Consider the following 26770-nt stretch of genomic DNA (forward strand, 5'->3'; position numbering starts at 1 on the left):
GAAGGCCTTTCTCCAACAGTAAATCTTTAGATATGAAAGAAAAGAAAATCATGTCTCTTTTGTACATGTGAGCCAAACCTAACGACATTTAACCTGAAACTAGTTCTAACATTGCAAAGAACACGGTATACGTTTTTTTTGCTTAAAAGGACAGGGTCCCCGGCCTCGGAAGGGGGTCACGGGATCGCAAGGAGAAGCCTCTGCGTGAATGGCCTATTACAACACCGTCGATGCCAGGCAATGGGCAAGAGTTGGGAATATATACCCACACATCAGGGAGATCCTGGCTTCTGGCCTACGGAGGGGAGGCTGCAAACGTTCCCCTTAGAGAGAAGATCGAGATGGGCAGGAGATCACTCTAGATTGCTGAAGAAGCACACGAAAGACTGTGACATCTGAGACACGGTGTATAGTTGGGGCTGACGGGAGCGGTTGTGGCTGATGGCGATAGTCACAACTGTGGCTGGTTGTCACCAAAGGTGGGTATGAAACAAACAATGGGCAATTGAGGAAAGGAAAACAAAACAATGCCTTGTGCTCTTTTTTTTTTTTTTTTCAACGTACTTAGATAATGTGATTGATTTATGCGACAAGGCTGAATAACTGAACTGCAGACTGGTATCCTTTTTAAGCATCTACCAAATTATCACTGGAAGCAACTAAGGGACAAAGACTGAGCTTCCTAGAAAGACCACAGTCCCCAGGCAAGGTCTTTGAAAGCTCTGTCATCCTTCATTTTTAGGTATTATTTAAAATATTCAAGGAAAGCTACAACCACACTACAAAATATGGCGGAGGTCAGCCAAACGACAGCCACCTGTTTTTGTAAATAAAGTTTTATTGGAACATAGCCACATTTATTGGTTTACTGTCCATGGCTGTTTCACGCTACAGTGGTAGATGTGAGTAGCTACCACAGAGGCCGTGTGGCCTACAAAGCCGAAAATATTTACTCTCTGGACCTTTATGGATGAAGCGTGCTGACCCCGGATATGGAACGTGGCCAGTGAGGCTTGAATACAGAAAGAAGTTAATGCAATTAATCAAATCAGCCTCCAGAAGAGGAAAGGACTTTATTTTCCCTTTATATGTTTTCTTTCTTTCTTTTTCTTTTTTTCCTCTCTCTTTTTTTTTTTTTTTTTGAAAAGAAACGTCACTGGGCTGGCTAAGGATGAAAGTTCTCCTCCCTGGTACTGTTGCCTGCTATTTAATCCGGCACCGATCGGCAAAATTATGATGAAAACCAAGACTCTAGGACACATAATGGTCCCTAAGATGACCTAGCACCCTTCTATGACGTGAGCTGGGAGGACAGAAGACGAGCGATGTTTCAAAGGAGGATGTTATTAAGTGAATAAATCAACAAACGAATGAACCACCAGGTCCATTTGTGAAGCACAGACTGCAGCCTCCGTTGCTTAAAAGCCAGGGTGCGTCACCTTCTTCGTCTGTCCCACAGCCACCCCTCTTCCTGGCCAACCATCTCACGGGGTTGTACGTTTGGTTCCAAGGAGAAAAAAGCAAGAGAGTGTCTCTGGAACAATCTAATTCAGCACCAGTCCCAGTAAGGGAAAATTTCCTGTGGGGGGACGCTCGCTGGCTACCTTCTCACAGTGATGTTCTCAGGTGCATCACTGCTAACAAGTCACTTTACCAGGATTATTTACTCTACACTGACTCGTAGTCTCAAGTAACAGGAAAGGGCAATTTGTCACATTACAACCTGAACCGCAAGATTTCCACTCAATTTCAAGGAAGGCAAATGTGGAATTTCCAGAAATGGGTCAGAATTCTTTTTCTGGTGAAATAGCAAGGCCAAGGCTTGAAAAATATGCCCATGGAAACGACAATATAAAAGTAGGAGATGCACCACATGGCTGAGATCTTCTCCGCCCTTAAGTTGCCTAAAAAAAAATAAAAATAAAAATAATAAAGCCTGCTTTTCTCTACAGCCTACTCCCCAGACACCCTGTCTTCAAACGTCCTCCTTGGCAGGTTCTTAAAAGGGGAAAACTGCACGTAAAACTTTCTCTGTACCATATTCATATAATTAAATGTCAAGAAAAAAAAAAACCCTCAAAATCTAATCATTTATAGATCACCACGAAGAGTGTAACGTGTCAAATGTGTCCCTCGGGGACTTTAGCACGCAGGCCATATATTCTATAAGAGTGCTTCTCTTCCCAGACAAAAAGGAAGCGGGCCCAAAGGGTACGCGCTTAAATCAAAGCAACAAAAAACAAACCGAGACACGCAAGGCATTACATCGATGCGATCAAAACATTTAAATGGATGTGTTCATTTTCTACACAAGCCAGCAATTCGAATTCGTGCCTCTCTCTGCTTACGTCCTAGAATTTATTGTTAATTACGCATCATTTCCGATTCGCTGCGTTTTCCTTCCTAGGTGGTCGGAGGTGTGGGACTCTCAAAATCATTTCAGCCGTGATTCCCGGCGCTTAACTAGCCCGACTCTAATTGTTTCAGTAGACTCCAATTTCCTACATGTAATAAAAGAATTTGCATCACAGATTTTTTTTCTGCACAATACGGCAATTGATTCGATTGTTTTTCTCCCCCTTGATTGAGCGCTCCCAGCAATTCCAGATGCACTGGTCTTCACAAATGAATTGATATCAAGTAATACTCCACAGAAATAAATAGAAACATAGCTCTCCCTGTCTTCATTATTGAGGCCCGTGATCTAGTGCCTTTGATTCTGTCCTTATTCATTTCCTCTGCTTATTCCATTCCAGCGATTCTGTTTACTCAATCCTCATACTTGGATTTAATTTAATGCTTCCAATGTAAAAACGGTTATTCGTAATAACCTGGCATTCCTTACGTCCATCTGACAAGACCCGCTTGCTTTCCTTAAAAATTTCTGGAGATCACTAAATACCTCTTGGGAAATCTGACCTCCCAGAAGTGTTCTGCGGCAAAAGCAAGAAGGCGGTTTCAAAAACATGTATGCTTTTTTTTTTTTTTTTTGGATTTAGATGATTATTGTTCAAAATTGGAACACGGTCATTCTGATTTAAAGACACAGCTCCCTTTGTCCTGCCGAAGGAAGGGAGGCCAGCTAAAAAAGGCGAGGTCAATTTATAAAGCTAAGTTTAATTTATATTCTTAATAATAATCCAAATAATTCTCCGAAGCGAGACTGCCTAAGCTACTGGGTACTAGCCATTGGGCAATAACACCCCAAGTTAAGAGGCAGGTCTGGTCCCTAGCACTAACTACTAAAAGCAAACGGGAAAGAAGGAACGGGGGGGGGGGGGGGTGCGGGGGGAAACAGACGTGCATGAAAAACTCTGTGGGGAGTGACAAAATGCATAGGATTAAATTTCGTAAATTAAATCCCTTGCTGCAAGGCTTAAATGAAACCCCCCCCCAAAAAAAACCAGATCCACCAGCTCAAGAATTATATAATGCATTCTCCAATTATCTCAGAATTTTACATGTATATTTCAAGGAAGTCAACATTTGTCTTATAAATTTCAAATTAAATCTGAAGGAACACTAGAGTGACAAGCGGGCAGAAACATTTCTGTCAACTTCGCGCGCGTGTGTGTGTGTGTGTGTGTGTGTGTGTGTGTACGCGCGCGTGCACCTAGAATGACAATGGGCCAGCAAACTGGAAAATGACAAAGGTGATACTTGTGTGGGTTTTGACTTGGGTGCAGCTGGCATATGAACTTGTTCGTCTACACGAAGATCAGTAGCTAAGCCATCCTCCAAATCAGCATTTATGGCGGGTCACAGAGCTATCACAACCCCTGGGGGTGCTGGCCAAACACCTGACCTGGCCGGTATTCTCACTCGAGCCCGTACTATACGTGATACGAGACCTCGTGTTAACCTGGCACTTGTGAACTGCCTCTGCAGCCAGTGTCTGTCAATTTTGGCAATTTTTAGAGTTCCTCCAGGAATTATCTTTTGCTTCTAGTTTTGTCTCTAAAACCATAGCTAACTAACGAGTTTTCACATACAGACAGTCAATCGATGTAGTGCAGCCTGCAGATTTGGTATTAAATAGTATGTAACTGACGTAAAGTGTCAGCAGTCCATGAAGACTCAACGAGGGGGAGAAACACGGTTGTGTAGTAAGGATTTTGTATTGGGTGTACGCTCCTCGCTTGCTTTTGCGGAGAAAAAAAAGAAAGGTATGTTTTTGCGGAGGCCGTGATGGTTTTATTAATGGCTTATCAATGGTTAATTTGGTTTCTCAATATGGCAAACCCAGTATGAACAAAAAGCGTGCACTAGATGAAGTCATCTATTCTCGGAGAAACGTTGCTATAAACTCCGAGAGACTTCCTCACAACAACGCTGTTACGTTATCATGCCCCCCTGAACTTCATCTCCAGTCGTCACGGAAATGAATCTTTTACTTTTGTCTCCATTCCTCAAGCTTCATAAATACTCCCAAGAGCTTCTCTGATGGCTGTTTGGTCCTCCTATAAATTAAAAATATATACGAGACCAGGCACGGCTTTTGTTTGTTTTGTTGGTGAGGGCGGGTAGGTTTCATGCAGGGATTGAATCAAACTACCAATTTTAAAATCAAAATGCTCCGTACCTAATGCCACTGAGTGACGCGGTGAAAACGGCTGCAATGGCACATTTCACGTGGTGCCTGTTTTAGCTCAACTTTGAAATTTACTTCAAAAATGAAACTGCTCCGTTTAGGGTACGTCGTCTATCAAAGTACCCTTTACAGAAGCAGTTCCGTAGAAATTATAAACAGGCAGCCTGTAGCCAAGCCTGCTGTCAGACAGAGAGTCCAACCGACATATCCATAAGCACAACAGAGTTGTGCTCTCGCCCTGGAAAATCACTACTGCTTAGCGAGTGTCGGTGGACCCAGGGCCACGGGAGATAACCTGAGCGTGAAGGCTGGTGATACGAGAGCCACCGCAGGTGTAGAATGGGGTATCCTTCAGGGGAGCCTGTAAGTTTGGGTGAGGGAGACAGGTGAACGCATCTCACCGCATTGTAATTTAACGGTGGCTGAGCTGACGCCATGGGGTCTCACGCCTGACATCAGTTTCCATCTAGCAAAAGACAGATTAATTTTAGCTCCTGTTTTCTGCCATTTTCTTACCGCAGAACACTTGTTTCTCTCGAAAAGCCCTTCCCTGTGTCAACATCGTGATGACATTCCCCTTAAGGGGGCAAGACCTTTCCCGGTTCCCCTCCGCCCCTTTCCATCAGCACCAGGCGACAGAGCTGACGTCTCCTCTCTGAAGCTCCAACTGTCAAGGGTTATTACGTGTCACAGTCAGGAAAGAACAATCATATTCAATAAGAAAATCAGAAAATGTCCCAAATCACTACGGCATCAGCGGAACCCAAGCATATTTAGTACGTGTGCCCCTCCGGTTCGTCCTCGGCATGAGCAGAAAACAACACGTTTCGTGTCCCCGCACTATTACATGCAGAACGTGGGACCTAAGTTATGACTCATTCGATTAATGAAAAAGACAAAAAGACCGTTTCCCCCATCCAGCTACCCAGGGTGACAAACTGCGGACATCCTTCTGGGAAATCCCATATGGGGCAGGAAGATCTGGAACACGAATGGGCAGAAGAAAGGCTGCTCTATGAATTTAACCTCAGCCTGGAGGACAAAAAAAACAAAAAACAAAAAACAAACCCACCCGAAAGCAAGACCATGCCAGAGGGATTGTTTCGGAACTATTGTACAAGAGACCCAAAACCGGGCTACCCCTCTCCAAGTACCCCCAGTGAAAAGCTTGAAACCGGCTATTGTCGGAGCGCTGGGTACCTTTTCTCTCTTGGCTTTGTTCAGTATTTTCCTCGGCTGCAGTTTCCATGGCTGGCTTCATACCATCCACCAAAAATGCTTTTCCCCGCTCCCCCGACACACACTCTTCCCCTCCTCTTCCTTTTCTCCTGGACTCCCCCTCCGCCTCTTATTTACACCGCGTGATTGAGAGGCTCTGTTCTCACTACAGTGGATTACAGTCCCTTCCAAGATGCAACGGACGCGTCAGCGGCAGCTTCCCTCTGCCTACTGGTCCAGAGCCACAGCTGCCAAGGAGCCGGCGGCCACACGTCAGCGAGGATCCCAGTTATAACGCGGCCGTCCCGCGCCCCGGCCCGTCCCACTGCGGCTCCCGGGGGACAGCCGCGCCCCCGCCCGCGCCCCCCAGCCGCCGGCCAACTGCGCCCGCTGAATGCTAATCAGCTCTCCCGGGGCAGAAGAACACGTTTGTGACATCAGAGGACGGGATGCGGAGGAGAAGGGAGAGAGCCCCCTCCCACCATGTGACTCAGCGGGGTCGGGACGTGTGCTCTCTTGGGAGAACGTGGGCCTCCCACCGCAAAGTCCTTCCTGGGGGCGGGCGGGCGGTGGGGGGGGACCCCTTTATGGGGCATCACAGTTTGAGTCAAGTTCATTTACCCCGACCCCGGCAGAATACACTCAGAGGACTAGTCCATGGTCTCTATTTTACTTGCTTTCTTTCCTATTTGTCTTCCATGCAGTCTCTAGCTAGCTAGCTAGATTTGCAAACTATATATAATAATATTAATATATGATACAATTATGTATTACATATATTACAGTATATATATATATTTTATATATATATATATATTAAAGACAAAAAAATACATCAGAGGGAAGAAAACCAGAAACGTGGATTTGACAATAGCTGTATGCAATTTGGCATTAGAATTCTAATCTGTTCTCTGTCTGTAACTAACATACGAGGCAGTAAGAGACACGTTAGCTCAAGCCCAATTCATAACAAGGTTTCCTTCCCTCCATATTTAAAAGCCTAACATGCTACAAGCCTATCTGGCTGACATTCTGGTGGCTTCTTGGAATGAAAATGGAAATACAATGGTTTTTCTTACTGGACGTGATTATTTCTACATAGAGCTGTATTCATTAGAACCTCTCCCTCAAAGTCAAAAGGGTGTTTTCAAGAGCATTCTAAATGTTCGGCATAAAGGCTATTATTGTGCCAATAATGACTGACTGCCGGTTTCACAAGCCTTCTTACGTACCCAGATACTATGGGACCACAGTTCTCAGCCCATCCAAGCATATAAAAGCCTTTATCACGGTCATAAGCTGTATGTTTCCAAGCATCGCTGGTTTCTGTACCATGATTTAAACATTTGATTGACCCACTTACGTTCACCGTCTCTATTAAAGATCTTTCTAGAAGCTCAAGTCAACTAGAGGGATGAATACTGAAAACCACAGGGTGAAGGCTTCCCTGACCAAGAAGAGCCTGCCAGTTGGTCGGGTTGAGCACCCACCTTAGAAGCAAACTTAAAGCCAAGTCAGAGGCCATTGTCTCCGGAAAAAAAAAAAAAAAAAAAAAAATCTCTTCCCAGGTTTGATGCTTTGTCGCTCAATACTTAAGAAAAAAACGTGTAGGGGCGCCTGGGTGGCGCAGTCGGTTAAGCGTCCGGCTTCAGCCAGGTCACGATCTCGCGTTCCGTGAGTTCGAGCCCCGCGTCGGGCTCTGGGCTGATGGCTCGGAGCCTGGAGCCTGTTTCCGATTCTGTGACTCCCTATCTCTCTGCCCCTCCCCCGTTCATGCTCTGTCTCTCTCTGTCCCAAAAATAAATAAACATTGAAAAAAAAAATAAAAAATAAATAAAAAATAAATAAATAAAAAAAGAAAAAAACGTGTAAGATCCTGAATGGAAATCCTCCCACACCCTGTTCTTTCAATGCCTTAGTTTTAGATAATCCCCAAAGCCTTCTACATTCAATACCCCTGGCCCCCACCCCCCGGTGAGCCAGAAAAGATGTCGAAAACCAGTTTGGCCTGTTCCAACATTTTCTTTTAATTTTACTTCTCATTTTTCACTGTTAACCATCCTCCTAGAAGTCCACACCCACAATCAACAATGCCTTTAAATTATGGCCCCAGACAATTTTATTGTCTCATGGCGAGAGAAGTGAGAAGCACGGCAGCCTACAATTTCAGACCTTCAAAAAGAGATTCATTTGCGATGCAACTGCCTCCGTGGGAAAACGTGATGATACGTACGAACAGGACAGTCTTAAACATTTTTGCAAAGACTACTTATGTGCACTCAGACCAAACGATGGAAACTTTTGTGACAGGCCTGTTCTCCCTTGGCAGTTTGAGAACGAAAAGCAAAACAAATGTCAATTCAGCACCAGAGCGGACGATCGTAATTAGCTCTGGTATTGGTTTTATTTAAAAAATTATCTAGTGAAACCATTCAATTAGAGAACTGGCAGAATAGAATACTTTTTTGACTATTACTTAAGAATATTATTTTTAGGGACACCTGGGTGGCTCAGTCAGTTGAGCGTCCGACTTCAGCTCAGGTCGTGATCGTGCGGTTCGTGGGTTCGAGCCCCGCGTCGGGCTCTGCGCTGACAGCTCAGGGCCTGGAGCCTGCCTCGGATTCTGTGTCTTCCTCTCTCTCTCTGCCCTCCCCTACTCGCACGTGCTCTCTCTCTCAAAAATAAACAAACATAAAAAAAAAAAAAAGAATATTATTTTCAAATGTTGTTAAAGTAGGAAGGCAGAATATGGAAGATGCTCTGCATTAAATACGGAAGACTTTTTAAATTTAAGTACAACTCTGGTTCTGTATCATAGTCCTAGAAAACAAAACCATCGGACAAAATAGTCACAAATTCTCCAGCTGACACCTCCATCTACTTTCACCTTGAAAAACTATATGCAAATGAGAAATTCACCATTTCTGCCTTATTCACAACTTCACCGCTTCCTTTTCGTCAGGCTGATGACGTAGGACGATTCTAGAAGTTACCTTTGTAACTTTATATGAAGCCTCAAAATCTCACTGAGGTCTATGAAAAACCATTTGAATTGGAAAAAAGCGGGATAGAAAAATGATCAACAGCAAGAGAGAAGAGCGTACATTTCTAACATTTCTGAGGCAATTGTGACCGGTTCGGCGAGCACCTTCTACGCGCTCACCCCTGCGGGGAGCACAGACTTTGCAGGAGACGGTACCGGTCTCCAGGTAACCCGCAGACTAAGGGGCCACAGTGAACCCTCGTAACCGGGCGATCCCCCGCAAGCCCTCCAGGATCACAACACGGAAGGTGAGAGGCGGGAGAGAGAAGTTGGGGAAAGCTGTGCGCGGAGCTGAGCTACTCCTGCCCTTTGGATGGGAAGTGCCAGGTAGGGGAGGGTACGGAAGCGTGGAGAAGGGAAAGAGAGTGGGAAAGGGCAGGGCAGGGTAGAGAAAGGGAAGGTAGAACAGGGAAGGGGAGGGCATCCCAGGAAAACCTGGAAAGCACACAAAAAGGAAAAGGGATGGCCCAGGTCGGGGGGGGGGGGGGGGGGGGGGAGCTGATTTTTCTGACTGAGGGTCCAGAGCACAGGGTGTGTGTGTGGGGGGGGGGGTGGTGAGGGGCGGGAGGGAGAGGAAGGGAGGGGGCTGGGGAGCAGGGGAGTTGAACAGACCACCTTGCTAATCCTGGAGGCAGCGGGTGGGGAGGGAAGGCTTGCAAACAGAGGTCATCCGTGCTTTACAAAGGTCATGGGGTCGGTGCCGTAAAAGACAGAGGGGCAGGGTGGGGCCGGCAAACTAATGAGGAATCTCCCAGCAAGAGATCGGAGGGTCCAAACTACGGCCAGGGGAGGAGGGGAGGATCCTGAGGACATCTCCCTGGATACTTAACGCCTCCCGGGGATGGAAAAGGAGAAGAGGGGTGTGCAGTCTCCAGCCTGGATGAACGAAGAGATGGTCGCAGGACGAGCCAAAATGGGGACCCAACGAGGAGGAGGAAGACGTCTGGCAAGGAGACGAGCCCGGATGGTTTGGGGTACGCGGGGACACCCTGGGGGAGCTGTCCCGAAACATGGCTCCAAAGGAGAGGGGCTGACCAGAGACTTGGGAGTACAAGGCCACAGCTCTGCTCAAATGCCACCTTCTCGGGGACTGTCCCTGACTTTCTTGTGAGAGCAACCCTGACGGGCCCAGTCCCCTTACCTGGGTTAGATGTTCATGACCCAACACCGATCCATCCAGGCATTTCCCTGCGGACTGTCTGTCTCCCCCCTACCATAGAAGCCCCGCACGGACAAGTGTTGTCTGTTTTGCTCTCTGCTGTGTACTACCAGCTCCTAGAACGGTCCCCGGCACGCAGGAGGCCCTCAACCTGTAAATGAATGGCGAACAAGGGGCCAGGGAGGACACAGACCAGACGTACTCTGAGATCAGACTTTAAGGGGCGCAGTCTCTTAAAAATAAAGGGACAGGGAAAACTTTAAAGGGAGGGTGAAAGAGGCTAAGGAGGAAAAATGAGAAAAGCTGGGGAACCAGGCCAAAGCAGAATTCGAGCAGAAGACGCTCCACGGGGGCCTAACGTGAGCGTCGCGGGTCGTCCAACACGGCAGAAGGAACAAAGAGGGGGGGGGCTGACAAGCGGAAAGTAACCTTTACTACCAAGTCGTCGCTGCAACTCCCTCAAGAAGAGGTCTGGGTGAAGGATGGTGTGGGAGCAAGACACCTCGGGCGCCTCCACCATCGTCACTCAGAATAGGATCCCCCTCTGCCTCTCTGTCTCGGGCCAGCTTCCCACTTGTCAAGAGAATTTTGACTGTTCGTCTGCGATCCGTTCCAGGAATATCTTCCCGGGCTTTATTTTGTTACTGACGACTCCGGCCGCCAGTTCCGCTGCGTGTGTGTACGTGTGGGGTTCCCCACACCAGCAAGCAGCTCCCCGACACCAACCGGAGGTCTTACGAGTCAGCTCGTTTCTGACACTGTGTGCCCAGGGCGTGGCATCAGGTCCCACAGGTCGAGGGCTCAGTCACCTGTGCCTCTGACTGACCAGCTATAGACCAGAGGTTCCAATGACCCCCTTTCCTTCTCGGGTTCAACGAATTTCCTAGACCAGCTTACGGAACGCAGAAGAACGTTTTGCCTATTAGATTACAGGTTTACTGTAAGTGATAGTAAAGGATATGAATCAACAGCTGGATGAAAAGACGCACAGGACAAGGTATGGGGAAAGGTCCGCAGCTTCTGAGCCCTCTCCCAGCACGTGACTGTCCCCAAATCTGCAGGTGCTCACCCACCCAGAAGCTCTCTGAACCCAGTCCTTCTGGGGTTTTATGGAGGCTTCGTTACAGAGGCACAATGATTACATCACTGGCCAGGGGTACAGATGGGGGTGGGGGTGGGGGTGGGGGTGGGGACGAGGCTGTCCTCACTTGGTTGGCTCCGCTGGTGACCAGCCCCCAACCTTAGCTTCCAAAAGTCACCGCATTCACCTAAAACAAAAAAGGCACCTATACGGCTCTCCGTTACAGGAAATTCCAAGGGTTTTGGAAGCTCTGTGCCAGAAATGAAGACCGAATATGTAGGTCTTCCAATAAATCACAATTACCCAGTCTCCTGCTAAATTTGCCTTACGCGTCTCACATGCCCGTGACCCACGCAACTGATGAAAGAGATGAATGTGACAAGACCACAGTGAGAGAGACTTGTACAGGCCACTATGGACATCATCCTGGTCACCTGACTGGCTCGTGGGTTCATTCACTCCTTCGTCCATTCAACCAAGGTCCGTTAAGCACCTATTGCACGCCAGACGTCGGGTCTCTGTTCCACGTTACGTGACCGTGACTGTTCAGTCAACTGGGAACTCATCAAGAATGGGATGAACCCACGGGAATGACACTCACCCTAGTCACAAGGCTATCAATCAAGTCACACTTTTCTGAAACCACATTACAGATTTCTTCTCTTCAGAAGGACTCCTCGCTGGGAGTCATTCCATCATCGAGAAGGAGGTTTCCATATTTATTCCAGCTACTAATTCCTCTGAAATTTTTACATCTCAACCCACAGTTTTTTCCCCTTCCAAGCCCAGCCTCTCAGTACCCAAGACAGAACCTCCTTCATTTCCTTTCCACTTACCTCTTTTTCCATTCTCGTCACTGACGGGTTTCTTTATAGATCATCTCTCTTCTCCCGGTGACGGATGCTCCCTCCTTTCCAATGAGCCGGCATGCCTCCCCGACTCCCCCAGCCCCTTCTTGTCACTAAGACAGCACTTGTGGAAGCCCTCCTGCTGACCCCCTCCAACCAAGGCAAGCAACTCACAGCCAGTGAGTTTCCCCGAGGCCTGTTCTTTCCACAGTTTCCGGGGCCTAGAAGGCCTTCACGTGCCCAGGCATAATCCTTGCTGTGCCCCGCAAAGGAAATCGGTCCCCAGAGTGGCACCCCCAGAACCCCAGACAGCCCCACCTGACGTTCTAGTGTGCCTGAATGAATTTGAAATAAACTGTGTTTTTAAAGAAATTTTTGTTAAGTGACTCCTATTTTCGCGTTATATTCCCCATGATATAATTAAAGATGTGTCCTAGAAGCAGGTATCAGAGGCCTGGAGGGAAAAGATTACCAGTACTGCAAGAATTCTTAAAGCTTACATTTAAAGCGGAAAAGATACTTTGTTTAAGAGAGAAACAGCACAAGCCGGGGAGTGAGACAGAAGGAGAGAGACAGAGGAAGAGAGAGAAAATCTTAACCGGGCTACACGCTCAATGCGGAGCCCGACACGAAGCTTGATCTCACGACCCTGGGATCACGACCTGAGCTAAAATCAAGAGTCAGCCGCTCAGCCAACTGAGCCAGCCAGGTGCCCCAAAATACTTTTTAGGTAAAGAAGCAATGGTACTTCTGTGCTGGGTTCAAAATGTAGCGTAAATTAAACACCACAACGACTAGAAAGAGACAATCAGAAATGGAGAATTCGATGGTTTAAGAATTGGATCTTTTCCATAACTGGACCTTCCCTAAGCTTTATCCATTTGGCAAAGCTCCTGCCTGCCTTTACCGGAATGAAATTTCTCATTTCACATCCGGCGTGGGTTTTTAATGCCTTTGGATTTCTTATTCTTTTTCTCTTTCCTGATTTCCTCAGTCCCTCCTCTATACTCGTCATCCTTTCCTTTACAGGACATGACACCCCGGAAAGCTAAGAGCTACAGTGACAAGTCAGACTGGATGACTCACACCCAATACTCTGACAAAGCTCTGATGAGTACAGGCCGTCCTCACTGGGGTTTCTCTTGCACGCGGACACCGGGGACGACGGGAGAGCACCCAGGAGCCCCTGGGAGCCCGATCCCTTCCCGGTGTCGTCTCGTCAGCTGTGTGACGACCAGCAGTGTCCTCGCAAAGCCGCCAGAGCCTCCACAGCAGTGATCGGGGAGTTTGGCCAACGCCGCCAACCACCTCCTGGCGGGCAAAGTCACCCCCGCTTGAGAACCGCCGCCTTGAGTCCACCTTTTCTTCCCTACGCTTGCTTGGGCTCTTGTGACGTCCCGTCGGCCAGGGGCTTCGTGCCAGAACCACATGGGGAACTCTGCAAACACCCGCGCGGGGGCCCCACCCCCACAGACCCGGGTCTGACCGTCAGAGCACGTGTGCGGTGGGCACGAGAGCCTGAAAATCCCCCCGGGTGATCCCGACACGGGGCCAGCCGCCGTAGGTCACGGGGCCACACACGACGTGCGCCACGGTGATGGCGACCGAGCAGAGGCATCTGAGGAAAATTCTACAAAAGGATGCCATCCGTTTGATGGATGCCCAGGATGTGGTCAGGGCGGCCACGCCGGACCGGGGAACCGGTGAGGCAGAAATGAGAAAGCGGGCATCACGGCGGGGGAGAGGGGGTTCAGCGTTGACCCCGAGGCTCAGCTCTGACCCCTCGAAGGACGGTGAGTGCGGAAGGGAACGCACGGGGAGGTCAGGGTCCGTATTGGGTTCCTACGGCTGCTATGTCCAAGTGCCTCAACGTGGCGGGCTCTCGACCACAGGAATTACTCCCCCACGGCCCCGGGAGGCTAGAAGGCCAAAATCAAAGCGTCAGTAGGGCCACGCTCTCTCCGAAGCCTCTTAGGGGAGCACGCGTCCTGGCCTCTTCTTGCCGCTGCTGGTTCTTGGCAGACACATCGTTCGGACCTCCGCCTTCGTCGTCATGTGGCCTTCCCCCCGTGCGTGCGTCTCTTCTTGTAAGGCCACCTGTCCCACTGGACTAGGGCCCACCCTCACCGAGCATGGCCGCATCTTGACACGATTCCATGTACAAAGACCCTCTTTCCAAATCGGGGCCGACTCTCAGGTACCAGAAGTCAGGGCTTCAAGGTCTTTTTCTGGGGGGACATAACTGGGAGATGGTCCCGAGGGGCCTACCAATTTGGGGTGGGGGTCTGGGGGGAAGCACTACTCCCAGGGGACGCAGAAGAGGCTGGAGGAGATCCCGGGCAGGGCGCCGTCACAGAGAAGGAGGGAGGTTTGTGACGGAAGAGGTGGTCCGCGGTCAAGGCCGCGGGAAGGGGCAGACGCGGCCAAGGGCGCTGACACGGAAAATTCCCGTTTCCTTACCAGCGTCAACAGGACGATCAGAATGGAAACCAGCTCAGAGAGGGGTACCGAAGGTCTGGGGTGCCAAGAGGAGAAGCAAGGGCAGTCTGCTTTCTAAGGGAGTCTGATCGTGCTGGGAAGGTGGCAGAAAAATGCAGGCAGGTTAAGGGGGAAGGAACGCAGTAGGGAGGCGAGTCCCAAAACGTCTGGCACAGACAAGGCCGCGGGGGGGGGGGGGGGGGCGACAAGATTGCAGGTGTCCGCGGAGGCCGATCACGGAGGACTGGAGGTCCCAGGAAAGGCAGGGGCAGCTGTGGGCGGGAGGATGGGACACTTGGCCTTCGGAGTGAGAGTCAGGGAGCGGGAAACGGAGGGAAAAGAAAAAGATTGTCCAAGATGGAAGGAATTCCAACTTGGTAGAGGTGGCGGGGATGGGGAGGTTCAAAGGGACTGTGCGGGGCCGTCTGGGGCGGGGTTGGGGGGGCGGATCAGTCGGTTAAACGGCTGACTCTCGATTTCAGCTCAGGTCATGATCTCATGGTTTGTGAGTTCGAGACCCATGTCGGGCCCTGCTCTGAAAGCATAGAACCTTCTTGGGATTCTCTCTCCCTCCCTCTCTCTCTCTCTCTCTGTCCCTCCCCCACTCGCTCTCTCTCTCTTGCTCTTTAAAAAAAAAAAAAAAAAAGGAGCTGTGCATAACAGCGAAGGGTACATTTATTACTGGATTTAGTCCAGTCACAGCCCTAAGAGGGACGTAACAACAGCCCCATTTTAGGGGTGATGTAACAGAAGGTAGGACCGTCTCGGTCTCAGGCAGTTAGCCCTCAGTCCAGATTGCTTGGGGACTCAAGCGGGGCTGAGTCTTCAGGGGATCCGAGGCCCCAGGGAACCCCGAGGGATCAGAGGGCGGAGGCAGCGTGAGGCAGAGAGGCGGTCCCCTTGCTCTGAGTCTCATCGCATTGGAGGGAAGCGGACCCCCGCGTGACGGAGCCACACCTAAAGCCCGAGTGGCAGCAAGGACCAGATGACAAGGGGGCTTTGATTAAAAAAGCCAGTTTGCCCCTTCCTCCTATATACACAAGGCACACACAGCTGATGCACTGATAACGTGCTTCCTGACTCATTAGCGCCTCCCCGGGGAGCTCAGATCCCTGGCTAAGAGTGACACATCATCAGTGACCCCCCCCCCCCCCCAGCACGGCTCCCAATCATCTCACCCCCCACCTGCATGCCAGCTCACACGAGCAAGGGCAGGCCTCCCAAACCCCAGCGAGGCGGATCCTCGGCGGGTCCTCGGGACAGCTCCTCCTCGGTTGGCCAGGCACAGCCCCACAGCCGCCTCCTCCGGGAGGCCTCCCTGGCTGACCTGCGCTCATTTCCCCCTGCTTCGCATACCTAACCGCCCCCGTCTCAGCAACAGTGCAAGCGTCCCCGCACGGCAAGTCACTACACGGGACACACCCAGCCTCGACCCGCCTCCCGCACGGCTGGGAGACGACGGCCTGTGCCGACCCAGCCCGACCCGACCCCTCCGTGTGGTACCCCACGGGAGGCCGGTCTCCTTCTCTTCGGCCTGTTTTGCTGCAGGAAGCCAGACATTTTCAAAGGCAAGGTCAACTCACGAGACGCTTGGGCTAGGAAAATTCTCACCGCAGAAGCGGCCGAGTTACGGGACGAGCCTGGCAGGGTGCGGATAAAGAGGATGGGACCCTTTTCAACTCTGAGAAGTCCAGGTGAGCGAAGGGGGCCTCGTTCTCGCCTACATGCAGAGTCCCTACCACCTTCCCCTAAAATGCAGTCGGCGGGTAGACGGACGGGTTTCTAGTAGGCCGCTTGATAAAGGTGCTCGATTGATCCGGCAGGTGCACACACTCCCCCCACGGGCCCCTCGCGGAACTGGACCCCTCCAAGCCCATCCTCAACAGCGTGTACTTCGTACTGGTCTGAGCAGAGAGCATCACCAGTCCGGGGGGCCGGTTGTATTTTCCCATTCTTTGTTCAAGCCCCTCCGTAGCTATCACCGGGTCATGACGAAAAAGCGCCAAGGGCCAGCTACTGGGGACACACGACCGGGTCCCTTCAGGAGCTGTCTCCACGGGCTCCGGTGCAGCGTCCTGAGGGCCCACTGCATCCCCACGAGATGGGACGGTAGCTGAGGAGGGGCGGAGAGAGGCCGGCACTCGGGACCTGAGGGGCCCCACGTACCAACACGGCCACGGGAACTCCGACCCACCTTCTCTCACCTCTGCCTTCCCTTCGGAGGCAAGAGGTGGGCGAAACCATCCCCCTGGCGTGGATGGAGAAACCAAGACCCGAGGCAGCCCAAAGGGACTTGGCCGAGGTCCCACAGCCGGTCGGAGGCCGGGCTGAGCCTTGACTCAGGCCACCGGATGCCACAGGTGGGAAGTGAGGCGTCAGAGACAACCGTCAAAGTTCCACAAGGGCCCGGCTGACTAGGCGATCAGCGGCCGTCAGCTGCTCAGCCCAGGGAATCCAGACTTGCTCAGAAAGGCTCTTGTGTGACTAGCTACATTCTCCCAAACACGGTGGTCCGGGGCTCCCCGCCTGCCCCTCCTGCACCTCTGGTGAAACACAGGGCGGCGTAGCTCCCCAGTGAGGGGGGGGCCCATGTCTGTATCCTCGCCCACCACCCCTCGCTGCCCAGCTCTGCCATTTACCAGCCTCGTGAAGCCACGTGACCTTCCTGAGCCTCGGCTGTGCCAGCTGATAAATGGGCTCGCGGAGAACTTCCTTCATCAGGCTCCAACAGACTGTTCTACAGAAAGGGCCTCAGAACAGTACTTGCTACGTGATACTTGCGAAGCGCAACTATTTCTCTTAAGTCCTTATGCTCCCACCACCACCCGACAGGTCCAAGGAGGAGGCAGAGGGGGTAAGGAAGAGCTGGTGATTCCACATCCTTCCAGATCTTTCCTTGGGGCTAAGATGAATAAGGCAATGAGATTAAAAAAGATGTGTCTCCAAGGGCCCTCTTTAACGAATTGTCAAAATTGGTTTCTGCAATCTGGAGGATGTTGCCCACACCTGGGTACTCAGAACCAAATTAGATTTGCCTCTGGTTTTTATTGAAAGAAAGAAAAGAAAGAAAGAAAAAGAAAGGAAAAGAAAGGAAAAGGAAAAGGAAAAGGAAAAGGAAGGAAAAGAAAGAGAAAAGGAAAAAAGGCAGAGAGAGCCCTGCCCTCGAGAAGAGCCTCAAGCTTGGTTTCATGCTCTGATGTCACGGTCTTCGAATTCCTAGTCATGTGATCTTTAAAACTGTATTTTGCACGTGAGGCCTTATCAGGCACAGAATTCCACGAGGCCCACAAGGCACGTTCAGTTCAGTGAGATTCAGAGTCAGTGCAAGGGAAGCGTGTCGCATTTACCACTAAGCACTGGCCCCGTCACTTGCCACCATGGGGACTCGGTCCGCTCACATCTGAGCCTCTGCCGCCTCATCTGTCAGAGGCAGGACAAGAGGCGGGAAATAACCGTCCCCAGCAGGCCACACGTAAAAGAACCTTGTGTGTAAGGAGGGCCACCAATGAAGAGTGAATCTTAGCAATCGCATTGAAATCTACTAATAGTTGACATCATTAAAGCGCACGCAGTGTCTTCATATTGGAGAATATACAGATTCAGTACGTCTCCAGAGAAAGGGCAAAATCTGAGAAATGACCTCTGTATAGCTGTCTTGCTTTTTTTCCTTTGGAGAGCGCGCGCGCACACGAGCCTGGGAGAGGGACAGAGGGGGAGAGAGAGCATCTTAAAGCAGGCTCCGTGCTCAGCGAGGAGTCTGACTCGGGACTCGATGCCATGACTCTGGGATCATGACCTGAGCCTAAATCAAGAGTCGGATGCTCAACCAACCGGCTGAGCCACCCGGGTGCCCCTGGATAGTTTCTTGACCTCAGGAATGGACACGGGACACAGGACACGGGGCCGACGAGCTACTAGGTAAATATGAAAGCTGACGATTTTGTTCAAGAATGTCAAATTGCGTCTCTGGGTCCCAACAGTGTACGGCAGGACCGTGAAAGCCAGAGATAATCACTGTGAATGAAGCCAGAGAGATGCCGAGAGCATGAACGTTTTATGAAGCCATTTTATTCAAGCTCTTTCTCCATCTTCAACACCGCCTGTTCGGCCAGCCCTCCCTGTGTCACCTACCAGTTTGCCAGAGCCCGTTATCTTGTGAGCGGACACCCAGCACTTCCAACACTCCACAGAAGCCGTCGAGACACGCACTGGTGGACAAGTGCCCGCTCACAGGACCCGTGACTTTACACGGGGCAGGCAGGCAGGCACGGTTTCTCCTACATTCTATGCAAATAATTTCTACAGCAGTGGCATGACGTATTGCTAAAAACAAATCTTTTTTTTTTTTAAGATCACCGGATCAGTGAGTGCCATCGTCCGCACTGACCCCGCAGGCCGTGTGATAAAACCCTTCCCCCGTTTGGGGGATTCAGATGGCGTCGCGATGTCGGCAACATGCGGGTGCTCATTAAAACGCGTTCCTTCTAGGTTCTCCCTCAGCCAACGACTTGAGGTCACTTAATCATGTACTCGAGTGGGATCAGAATGGGCTCAGGTGACTTCAAAGGGGGCACCAAATGATGGGTGTCGATACAGAGAGGAAGGTACCAAGTACTAGGCCCCCCATGCCACGGAGGTGGCAATGTCACCCAGCGCCCTGAGAGGGCGACCCCTTTACCTCCGTTTTACCACCTGGGCATTTAACACGACGTCACGGGAGTCCACCTAGAAGTTCTTCACAGAAGCCACAACGAGAAGAATTTTGTTCCGTGCTTCCCTGACTTTCTGGTCCAGCTTAAAATAAATGTCACGCACGCACCGAATCCTAAAGCAGGAGGAAAATCTTAAAACCGGCTAGCTCTTTTCTCCTTTTCTAGTCTGTAATTGGGAAAGACAGGACTCAAGATTCAGGTCTCTTGACTCACAGCCAAACAGGCTCTTGTTTTTGCCTGATGCACAGCTATCAAAGCAAACACTCTGTTAGGATAAGGCCTAACTGCCCGATCTGCAATGCACGCCCTAGACAGAGATAATTCTTCCTGAAATATACATTACATCTTTGCACAAAGACAGTCATGTATTTTACAAAATACCTTTTAAAAGCAAAATCGTATTGGGCCAAGACAGTGTAACAGAAACGACAACATAAATCTCTGGAAATCGATGCTTGTTAACATCAATTTATCTTTTTAATGAAAAGCCACTGATAAACCATGCCATTGGATTAAGCGAGCTAATGCACGCCATGGGCTTTGCACAAGAGCCGGGACACTCGATAAAAAGTAGCTGTTATGATTAATAGGCAAGACCAGAGCGGGGTTTAAAATGCTCCCCCCCCCCCAACCAAGAAGGCAATAAAGCTCCAGGATGGAGCTTGTCAACCAGCCTCGGCCACAGGATAATGGATGGATAATGGTCACCTGCTCTACCCGCTCTCAGGAGAGAACCTGGGATTGTGGGAAATTCCCGGCTCCCAAACTGAGATCTCACCCATTCCTGCCCACTGGGGAAAGCAGATCAAAGGGCAAGGCAGTGTATGATAAGAGATGCATCCATTCATCAAAATAAAAAGGAAATTACTCACGCCTCCGTGCTTTGTTATTGGCGACAAACTGGAACTTGCACCAGGAATCCTAGCGCGTGAGGGCGATGCGTTCCACAGCTGAGAACGGCTGCTTTGGGGGAACGCGAAATGCCTCTAAGCACTTAAAATGACAAAGTATTAAAATAATCCAAGCTGCCGCTGCTGTGGTTGTATCACCAAAGAAGAAAGGCTCCCTAATTTTTGCAATAACAGAGAAAAACCAGCAAATTCTTGATTTAGGCCAATTCTTCAAGTTCTAAAACGAAACGGGAGTTTGTAACCTTTTTGCTTTTTGAAGCACCTGTTTCTGAGGGTTGGCAGAGAAAGGACCAGTTGAACACAGCACTCTGATCCTCATATGGATCTAGAAAATTTAAACGTTTTTATGTCTAATTGGCCACCCTGATCATTAGCTTGTTTAAAATGTCAAAAATCCTACGGGAGGGATTTGCTGTGTAACCTTTCCTGGGGCTCACAGAACAGTTTCATGGGTGAAAGGGACAGGCAATTTGTCACATTCCCACCCAACAGCTGATCAGTCAGATTAGTTATGTGGGATATTGACTCCTTTTTTAAAAGTTACTGGATTATTTTCCACTAATGGCTGGTAATTTCCTTTGCCAATATTCACAAGAAATGAGACACATTTCAAAGCTATACCTGTTGTAATACATTCAGCAGGGTCAAGACAGAAATTAGTCCGCTGTGTCAACTCTTGCCACGAAAAATGAGTATTTATATTATTGCGAATCAAAAGCAGTCGAATCTTCGAATCGAAAGCTCTGCCTGAAATCTTAGTGTTTGGACTCCTCAGCCAGAACATCTGCATTTCCTTCGCTGCGTCCTCAGAAAAAATCCAGATACCTCATTAATTCTCCATTAAAGTCATGCTAGGGCTTGCAGTCGGACGCACGCCGAAGGTGACCAAAGCCAATTCCTTCTTTTCTAAATACTCGTAATTCACTGCCGGCAACACCGAAAACCAGCGCTAAACCTTTTAACTCTTCACAGCTCATTTGTTCACTTGACACACATTGATCAGGCTCCAGCCCCGGAACAAGGGTTGGGCCGGGCACAGCGAAGCCACGAGGGCAGAGGTGGTCCGCGTGCAAGCAGCCGCGGGGATCTGGGGAAGGACACACTCACTCACTCGTGATTAGCGAATACCGACCTACCCACTGGTGTCGGGGCACCGTCACGGCGGCTGCCATCACACGGTATCTCCCTCACCGGAATGGACGGTCCACGACAGGTTCCACGTCCGATTTGTCCCCCAGCGCCCGTGTAGCATCCAGCCCAGGGCAACTGCTAGGAGTGTTGCTGACGGGACAGCAGGAGGGACCTGGGGCTCAGCACCCCCCGAAACACACACGACCCCCATGGGAGGACTGGGAGGGGGGTCGGATGGGTATGGGGTACGGATGGAGAAAGTTGAACTCACAGGCAAATGGCAGATCAAGGCTGGGCAGGGGGGGAGGGCGCGAGTGGAAAGGAAGTCTTCGTGGCGGAAACACCACCTGGACAGGTACCTGATGGACATGGAACAGCAGTTCGCACCCAATGATGTCTTAAGGAATTTCAGTGTCTTCATGAGTCCCAGACCCTTAGGAGTTTACCATTTGCCCAAGTCCACCTGGGAAGCGAGTTCCTTGATTCCTCTAAGTCTCCAATCCTCACCTGTAGAGCCCGATAATATTCAGTCCACACACCCTCAAGTGACCGGAAAGATGAAATGAGAAGATAGCAACACGGTGAGAACAGTGCCCGGCTACTACATCACGTATTAACGCTACGTGAATGTCGACAAAAGCTAGTCGTCCACACATGCGTTTCTCAAAGCCATTATAACACACAAGGCTTTCTCCAAGTTGGCACCATTATCAGTGGCGGCCGGAACCATCAAGAACCCTACGAGGGTTTTGCGCATCACCGGCTTTCAGAACAGGGGCAAGACGTCCCACTCGCTCGCTGGGGTTTGCTTAACTCCCAGTTGCGTTCAGCTTTTACATTTTGTATGGTGAAACGTGTAAGGAGATGATCGCTGCTAGATGTGAAAAATGCTCAACAAGATTACGTACTCACTTCCAGCTTGGGGAGCTAGGGACAGAGTGGCAGCGGACAAGCACGCCGAAGTGAATTCAAACACATGCGACATGCCAGTCGGAGTAAGGCGGCTCTTGAGTGCTGATCTCGGGCCACCTGTGGAGGTTAAACCAACGAACGAACAAAACACGTGGTGGACCGCTGCTCTGTGATCCGGGTTTCCACGAGACGAGGCTTGGGCTCGCTACGCTTACCAGTTGGCACTTTACGTCACTAAAAGTGGCGGGTCCCCTTCTTCACTGTGACATCCTTGGCCTGCTGATGTTAATCAGAAAACTCGATTAATGGTCGCCGCTTGCAGGCTGTGACTTTAAAGCCGAAATCATGCTTACCACACCAATGGACAAGACCCAGACCTTAATAAGGAGGAAACAAATCCACACAGTCTGTCATTTAAAACCTGTGTGTGTCCAGCACGTGAGCTACTTTGTAGAGGCAGATGAATGAGCTCTAACTCGAGTTTCTATCCAGTCAAGTTCTGTGGGTGTAAAAGGACGTTTTATTTTTTCGGAATTTGTAATCAAGACGAACCAAGATGCAATGTCTAATTGTTTCTTAAAAGCACATGAGAGACCAGTACGATAAAGACCTATTATTGTTTCCCACCTAAAACCTACCGCCATCAGTCTCTACTAAGCACTCCACACAAACCTAGACTTCAATTAACATTCATTTTCTAGCTTCAAACGGTGGTATAAAATTCACTTTTGTGGGCTATATAGACTACACTCCAAGTATACCTGACAAATTTACAAATTGACTCCAATGAGTCACGGGGAATTTCAATTTGGAAGCACTTTTCCTGGTCTTAATGGCTCTTTGGCAATGCGCACGTTATTCTTCAGTTATAACATTTGCGCATTTAAAAAACTAACCGAGCTCAAACGTGCCCACAGGAATTAAATCAATGCGCTTCCCTGCATAAAAACCAGCCAGCCAGAGCAGGAAGGAAAACATATTTCTCCTATTGTTGAGCGTGGGAGTCCACATTCAACACTGTCATCTCACTGTACGGAAATCCTGGCTCGATTTGCCACACAGAAAGTAAAAGTTAAACACGTAAAAATCCAGCGATGCATCCAAGGAGAGCGCCAAAGGCATAAGCTGAAGACTTGACTGCTATTAAACCCTGATAAGGCTGGCGTGGAAAGCACAAGAATCTAGATCACCGTTTAGTCATGGCCTTGGCTCAATAAAGTTTTTGCCATTTCAGATCACGGATTTCTTCTTTTCTCGCCTGTGCCTTGTCTAGGAGGTGGCGGGGCGCGGGTGCCTTGCATAACAACCCCACCCCTCTGCACTGAATAAGGAGCACGCGGCCTTCCTGCTAGGGGGCGGCCTGAGTGCCCTATACAAGGGGGCTGTCTAGCAACGACAGGAGGCAGCGCCTGGGGGAGGATAGAGCAAAGCCATGAGAACCCACTCAACTCTGGGCAGCCCACGGCCCCGGGGTGGAGGTGGGCGTCCGGTGGGGGGGGGTGGTGGTGAGGGGGGAACAGAGCTGCCGTCCTATTCATCTCCTTTGTCCCCTGATCATCATTCATATCGCAGCGATGACAGGCCCAGAGAAGACTCTGGAGGGGAAACGGGCCTCAAATTAGCATATTTCTCCCCTGCACACAATGGAGGCTTTTAAGCTTCTGTTTTTTAAAGCCAGGGGAGAGAGGAGGAGGAGGGGGAGGATAAAGCTGGGCCGCTCTTAGCAACAGTGTCTGCCTGCAATGATTTGCCTCCCTCGGAGCGGCTTGCGTGGTTTTCAATTTCCTTAAAGCAAGTCCCTCGAATGGCCTCAAAACTCAGTAGAAAATATTTATTGTGCCACGGTATAATAAACATCCTCCCTCTTGTCATTAAGTCGCAATTAGACTCTGATCTTAAAAATTAATGATAAAGCTTAAGCCCTCCCTCCAATCCTGCCATGGAGCACCGCCTCCCCCCCCTTCCTCCTGGAGGGAAGGACGAAATGAAGAAATGCCATGACGCCCTTGCCAGGTTGATTTCTGCGTGTCTGACTGTCAGGGATCGAATGGGGGTGGGGGAGAGGCTGAGAGGCCCCGGGAATGCTCAGATGGCCCTGAGACTTGGCTGGGGGCTGACAGCGATGACCTCGGGGCACCTTGCCTCGCAGGCTGTCTTTCCCACAGACGTCCCAGTCCTCTGCGTCTTCGCCGAGGGATGCCAGCAGAGCAGACAGCAACACCGGACAGGTCATAAAAACACACACCAATCCAGAAAGCTCTAAGAGGCCGTCCAAAGAAACGATTTGAGTTTCACGCCACCACGTATCAAGTCTCCAAAAGATGGGGCTCTCGATCCGAGGGGGACAAATGGAGATTTCTCTGGCTCGAAATGAATTCTTGGAAAGGGCTCTGCCCCTTAATAAATAACTTCACCAGAGAGCATTAAAATGATGCCCCACTTCCCACCGGCACAGGTTCCTTCCTTCCTCATGGCTCAGGCCGATCTTCGAGGCCCCCAGGGAAGGAAGGTCAGGGAGGCTGGGAGAGTTAGAACTTGTCCCAAGACCAGGATGGAGCCAGGCGCCGGCCGGGGCTAAGCCTGGCTCTGGAAGGCGGCCCAAGCGCTCCTGCCTTCTCCCTTCTGGAAGGGAGAAGGGGGCGGCTGCAAAGGATGCTGGGGCCATCTGCTCTGCCTCCCAACCATGTCCCCGCAGGGCTGGCGTGGCCTCCTGCCTCTCAGAGACGCCTAGACGTCGCCCCCTCCCCGGGGCCCGCATCCCTGCATGGGACCCAAGTACACCTGCACCTGTGTGTGTGTGGCCCAGGCTCCAGTCACCGACCCTAGCTCAGCCTCCCTCTCTCCGCTGTCTCCAATGTACCCCCAAACCCTTGGCTCCCCCCCTCCATCTCTCTTTCTCCTCTCCAGCACCCACCCTCCCCCTTTTCTCCGTTCACTGAGGTTTCTCCAACCTACTGTGCCCTCAGGGCACGCCTCTCCTGAGGATTAGGGCCCAATTTATAAACGGAGGTTCATCTAGCACTATGTTAACTAACTGGAAGGCAAAGAAAAGGTTTTTTTTTTTTGTTTTTTTTAAAAAAAGGAGGACAGTTTTAAAAAGAAAAAAGAAAAACACGGATGTTCAAAACGAGAGCTTAAGTCTCTCCAACGTGATCTACAGATCCCATGCAATCAAGTCAAAAGGCTGACAAGCCTTTTCGTAGCCGTCAACAAGCTCGTTCTAAAGTTCTTCAGAGGAACTAGAATAGCCAGAATTACTCTGAAAGAGAACAAAGTCAGAAGCCCGTTATCCCATTTCGGGACCCACTGTAAAGCTACACCCATCAAGGCAGTGTGGTTTTGACAAAGGACAGACACACAGATCAGTGGAACACAATAGAGAGCCCAGAAATAGACCCACGCAAATATAAACTCACTTTTGATGAAGGTAATCGCATGGAGAAAGGATATTCTTTTCCGTAAATGGTGCTGGGACATTTGGACGTCCATATGCAAAATAGGAAGTCAGACCCATATGCCTCACACAAAAATTAACTCAAAACGGATCACAGACCACAATGTTAACCTATAAAACTCCCGGAGGAAAATGCAGGGGGAAATCTTCATGATCTTGGGTTCGGAGATGGGTGTTTATTTTTCTTTCTTTTTTAAAGATTTATTTATTTGGGGAAGCACGCACAAGTGGGGGAGGGGCAGAGAGAGAGGGAGACAGAGGATCCGAAGCAGGCTCTGAGCTGTCAGCACACAGCCTGACGCGGGGCTCCGACTCAAGAACTTGAGATCGTGGCCTGAGCCGGAGTCGTACGCTCAACTGACTGAGCCACCCAGGCGCCCCGGTGACGGGTGTTTAGACGCGACACTGGAAGCAAGATCCATGAACAAAAACGCGGCCAAGGTAAAGATCATGAAAATGACAGCTTAGCAGAGCGTATAATAACAGGTGGCTTACAAGTCCTCAACGACATGTGCTTCACCTAGCTGATGGGTTTATGTGACATAGCCCATTCTGGACGATGCCACAGCAGGGTCGGGGTCCTGCCCTCCGGGACAAACGCCTGGCCGAGCGCATCACAGCGCCCCCCCACCCCCAGCCACACGGGCCGGCCCTCGCTCTGAAGCCACACGTGCCCTCTTGTTCCCCTGTTCTGCTGGTGGTTTCGGTGTGACCTCTCTGGCTGCCGGAGGGCTCGGGGAGGGCCGGCTCTGGGTCTGAGGCTTCCTAGTGTCCCTTGTGGGCCTTCTGTGACGGCGCAGGAGGCTCAGGTGAGGGTCTAGTCTCTCTCAGGAAGTCGCCCTTCCTAAAAGGGTGAGATGCCCCCCCCCCCCATCTTATACACACACACACGAAAGGAAGGATGAAGGTTTCGGTGGGGACACAGAAGACGAATTGGGCTTGGAGGATTCTGACTTCCGAAGGATGTGAATAAAAGATTTAAGTACGTGGATATATATATATGCCTGTGTACATGTGTATATGCGTGTCTAACACATATATGCATATTGGCACATAGAAACACAGGCGCACGCGCAGACGCACACAGCACACACACACATTCACGCGTGTACCTGTGCGCGCACGTTCGTACCCATATATACACATACTGCCTGTTCAGCAGCTCACATCCTTCTAAACTCAAAATGTGCTGAGCTGACTTCATCTTCTCCACACCCATCTGATGCCTCCTT

The 26770-nt window shown here is 50.3% G+C and overlaps 1 protein-coding gene across 5 annotated transcripts in view; it reads right to left on the bottom strand.

The window, feature by feature from the left end:
- Positions 1–26770, bottom strand: part of GPM6B (glycoprotein M6B) — a 147140-nt gene that overhangs the window by 34411 nt on the left and 85959 nt on the right. For 2 of the 5 annotated variants that reach the window (XM_043570737.1, XM_043570738.1), the window contains exon 1: positions 5792–6085. The exons of 1 other annotated variant lie outside the window; for it this stretch is intronic. In XM_043570737.1, coding sequence (XP_043426672.1) covers positions 5792–5852 — 61 coding nt within the window. In that variant the 5' untranslated portion in view covers positions 5853–6085. Of the gene's footprint in view, positions 1–5791; positions 6086–26770 lie in introns of those variants that run through there. 2 more of the 5 variants (XM_043570739.1, XM_043570740.1) reach the window with 1 other exon arrangement.

The sequence above is a fragment of the Prionailurus bengalensis genome, chromosome X (assembly GCF_016509475.1).
Source record: "Prionailurus bengalensis isolate Pbe53 chromosome X, Fcat_Pben_1.1_paternal_pri, whole genome shotgun sequence".
Taxonomy (NCBI): domain Eukaryota; kingdom Metazoa; phylum Chordata; class Mammalia; order Carnivora; family Felidae; genus Prionailurus; species Prionailurus bengalensis.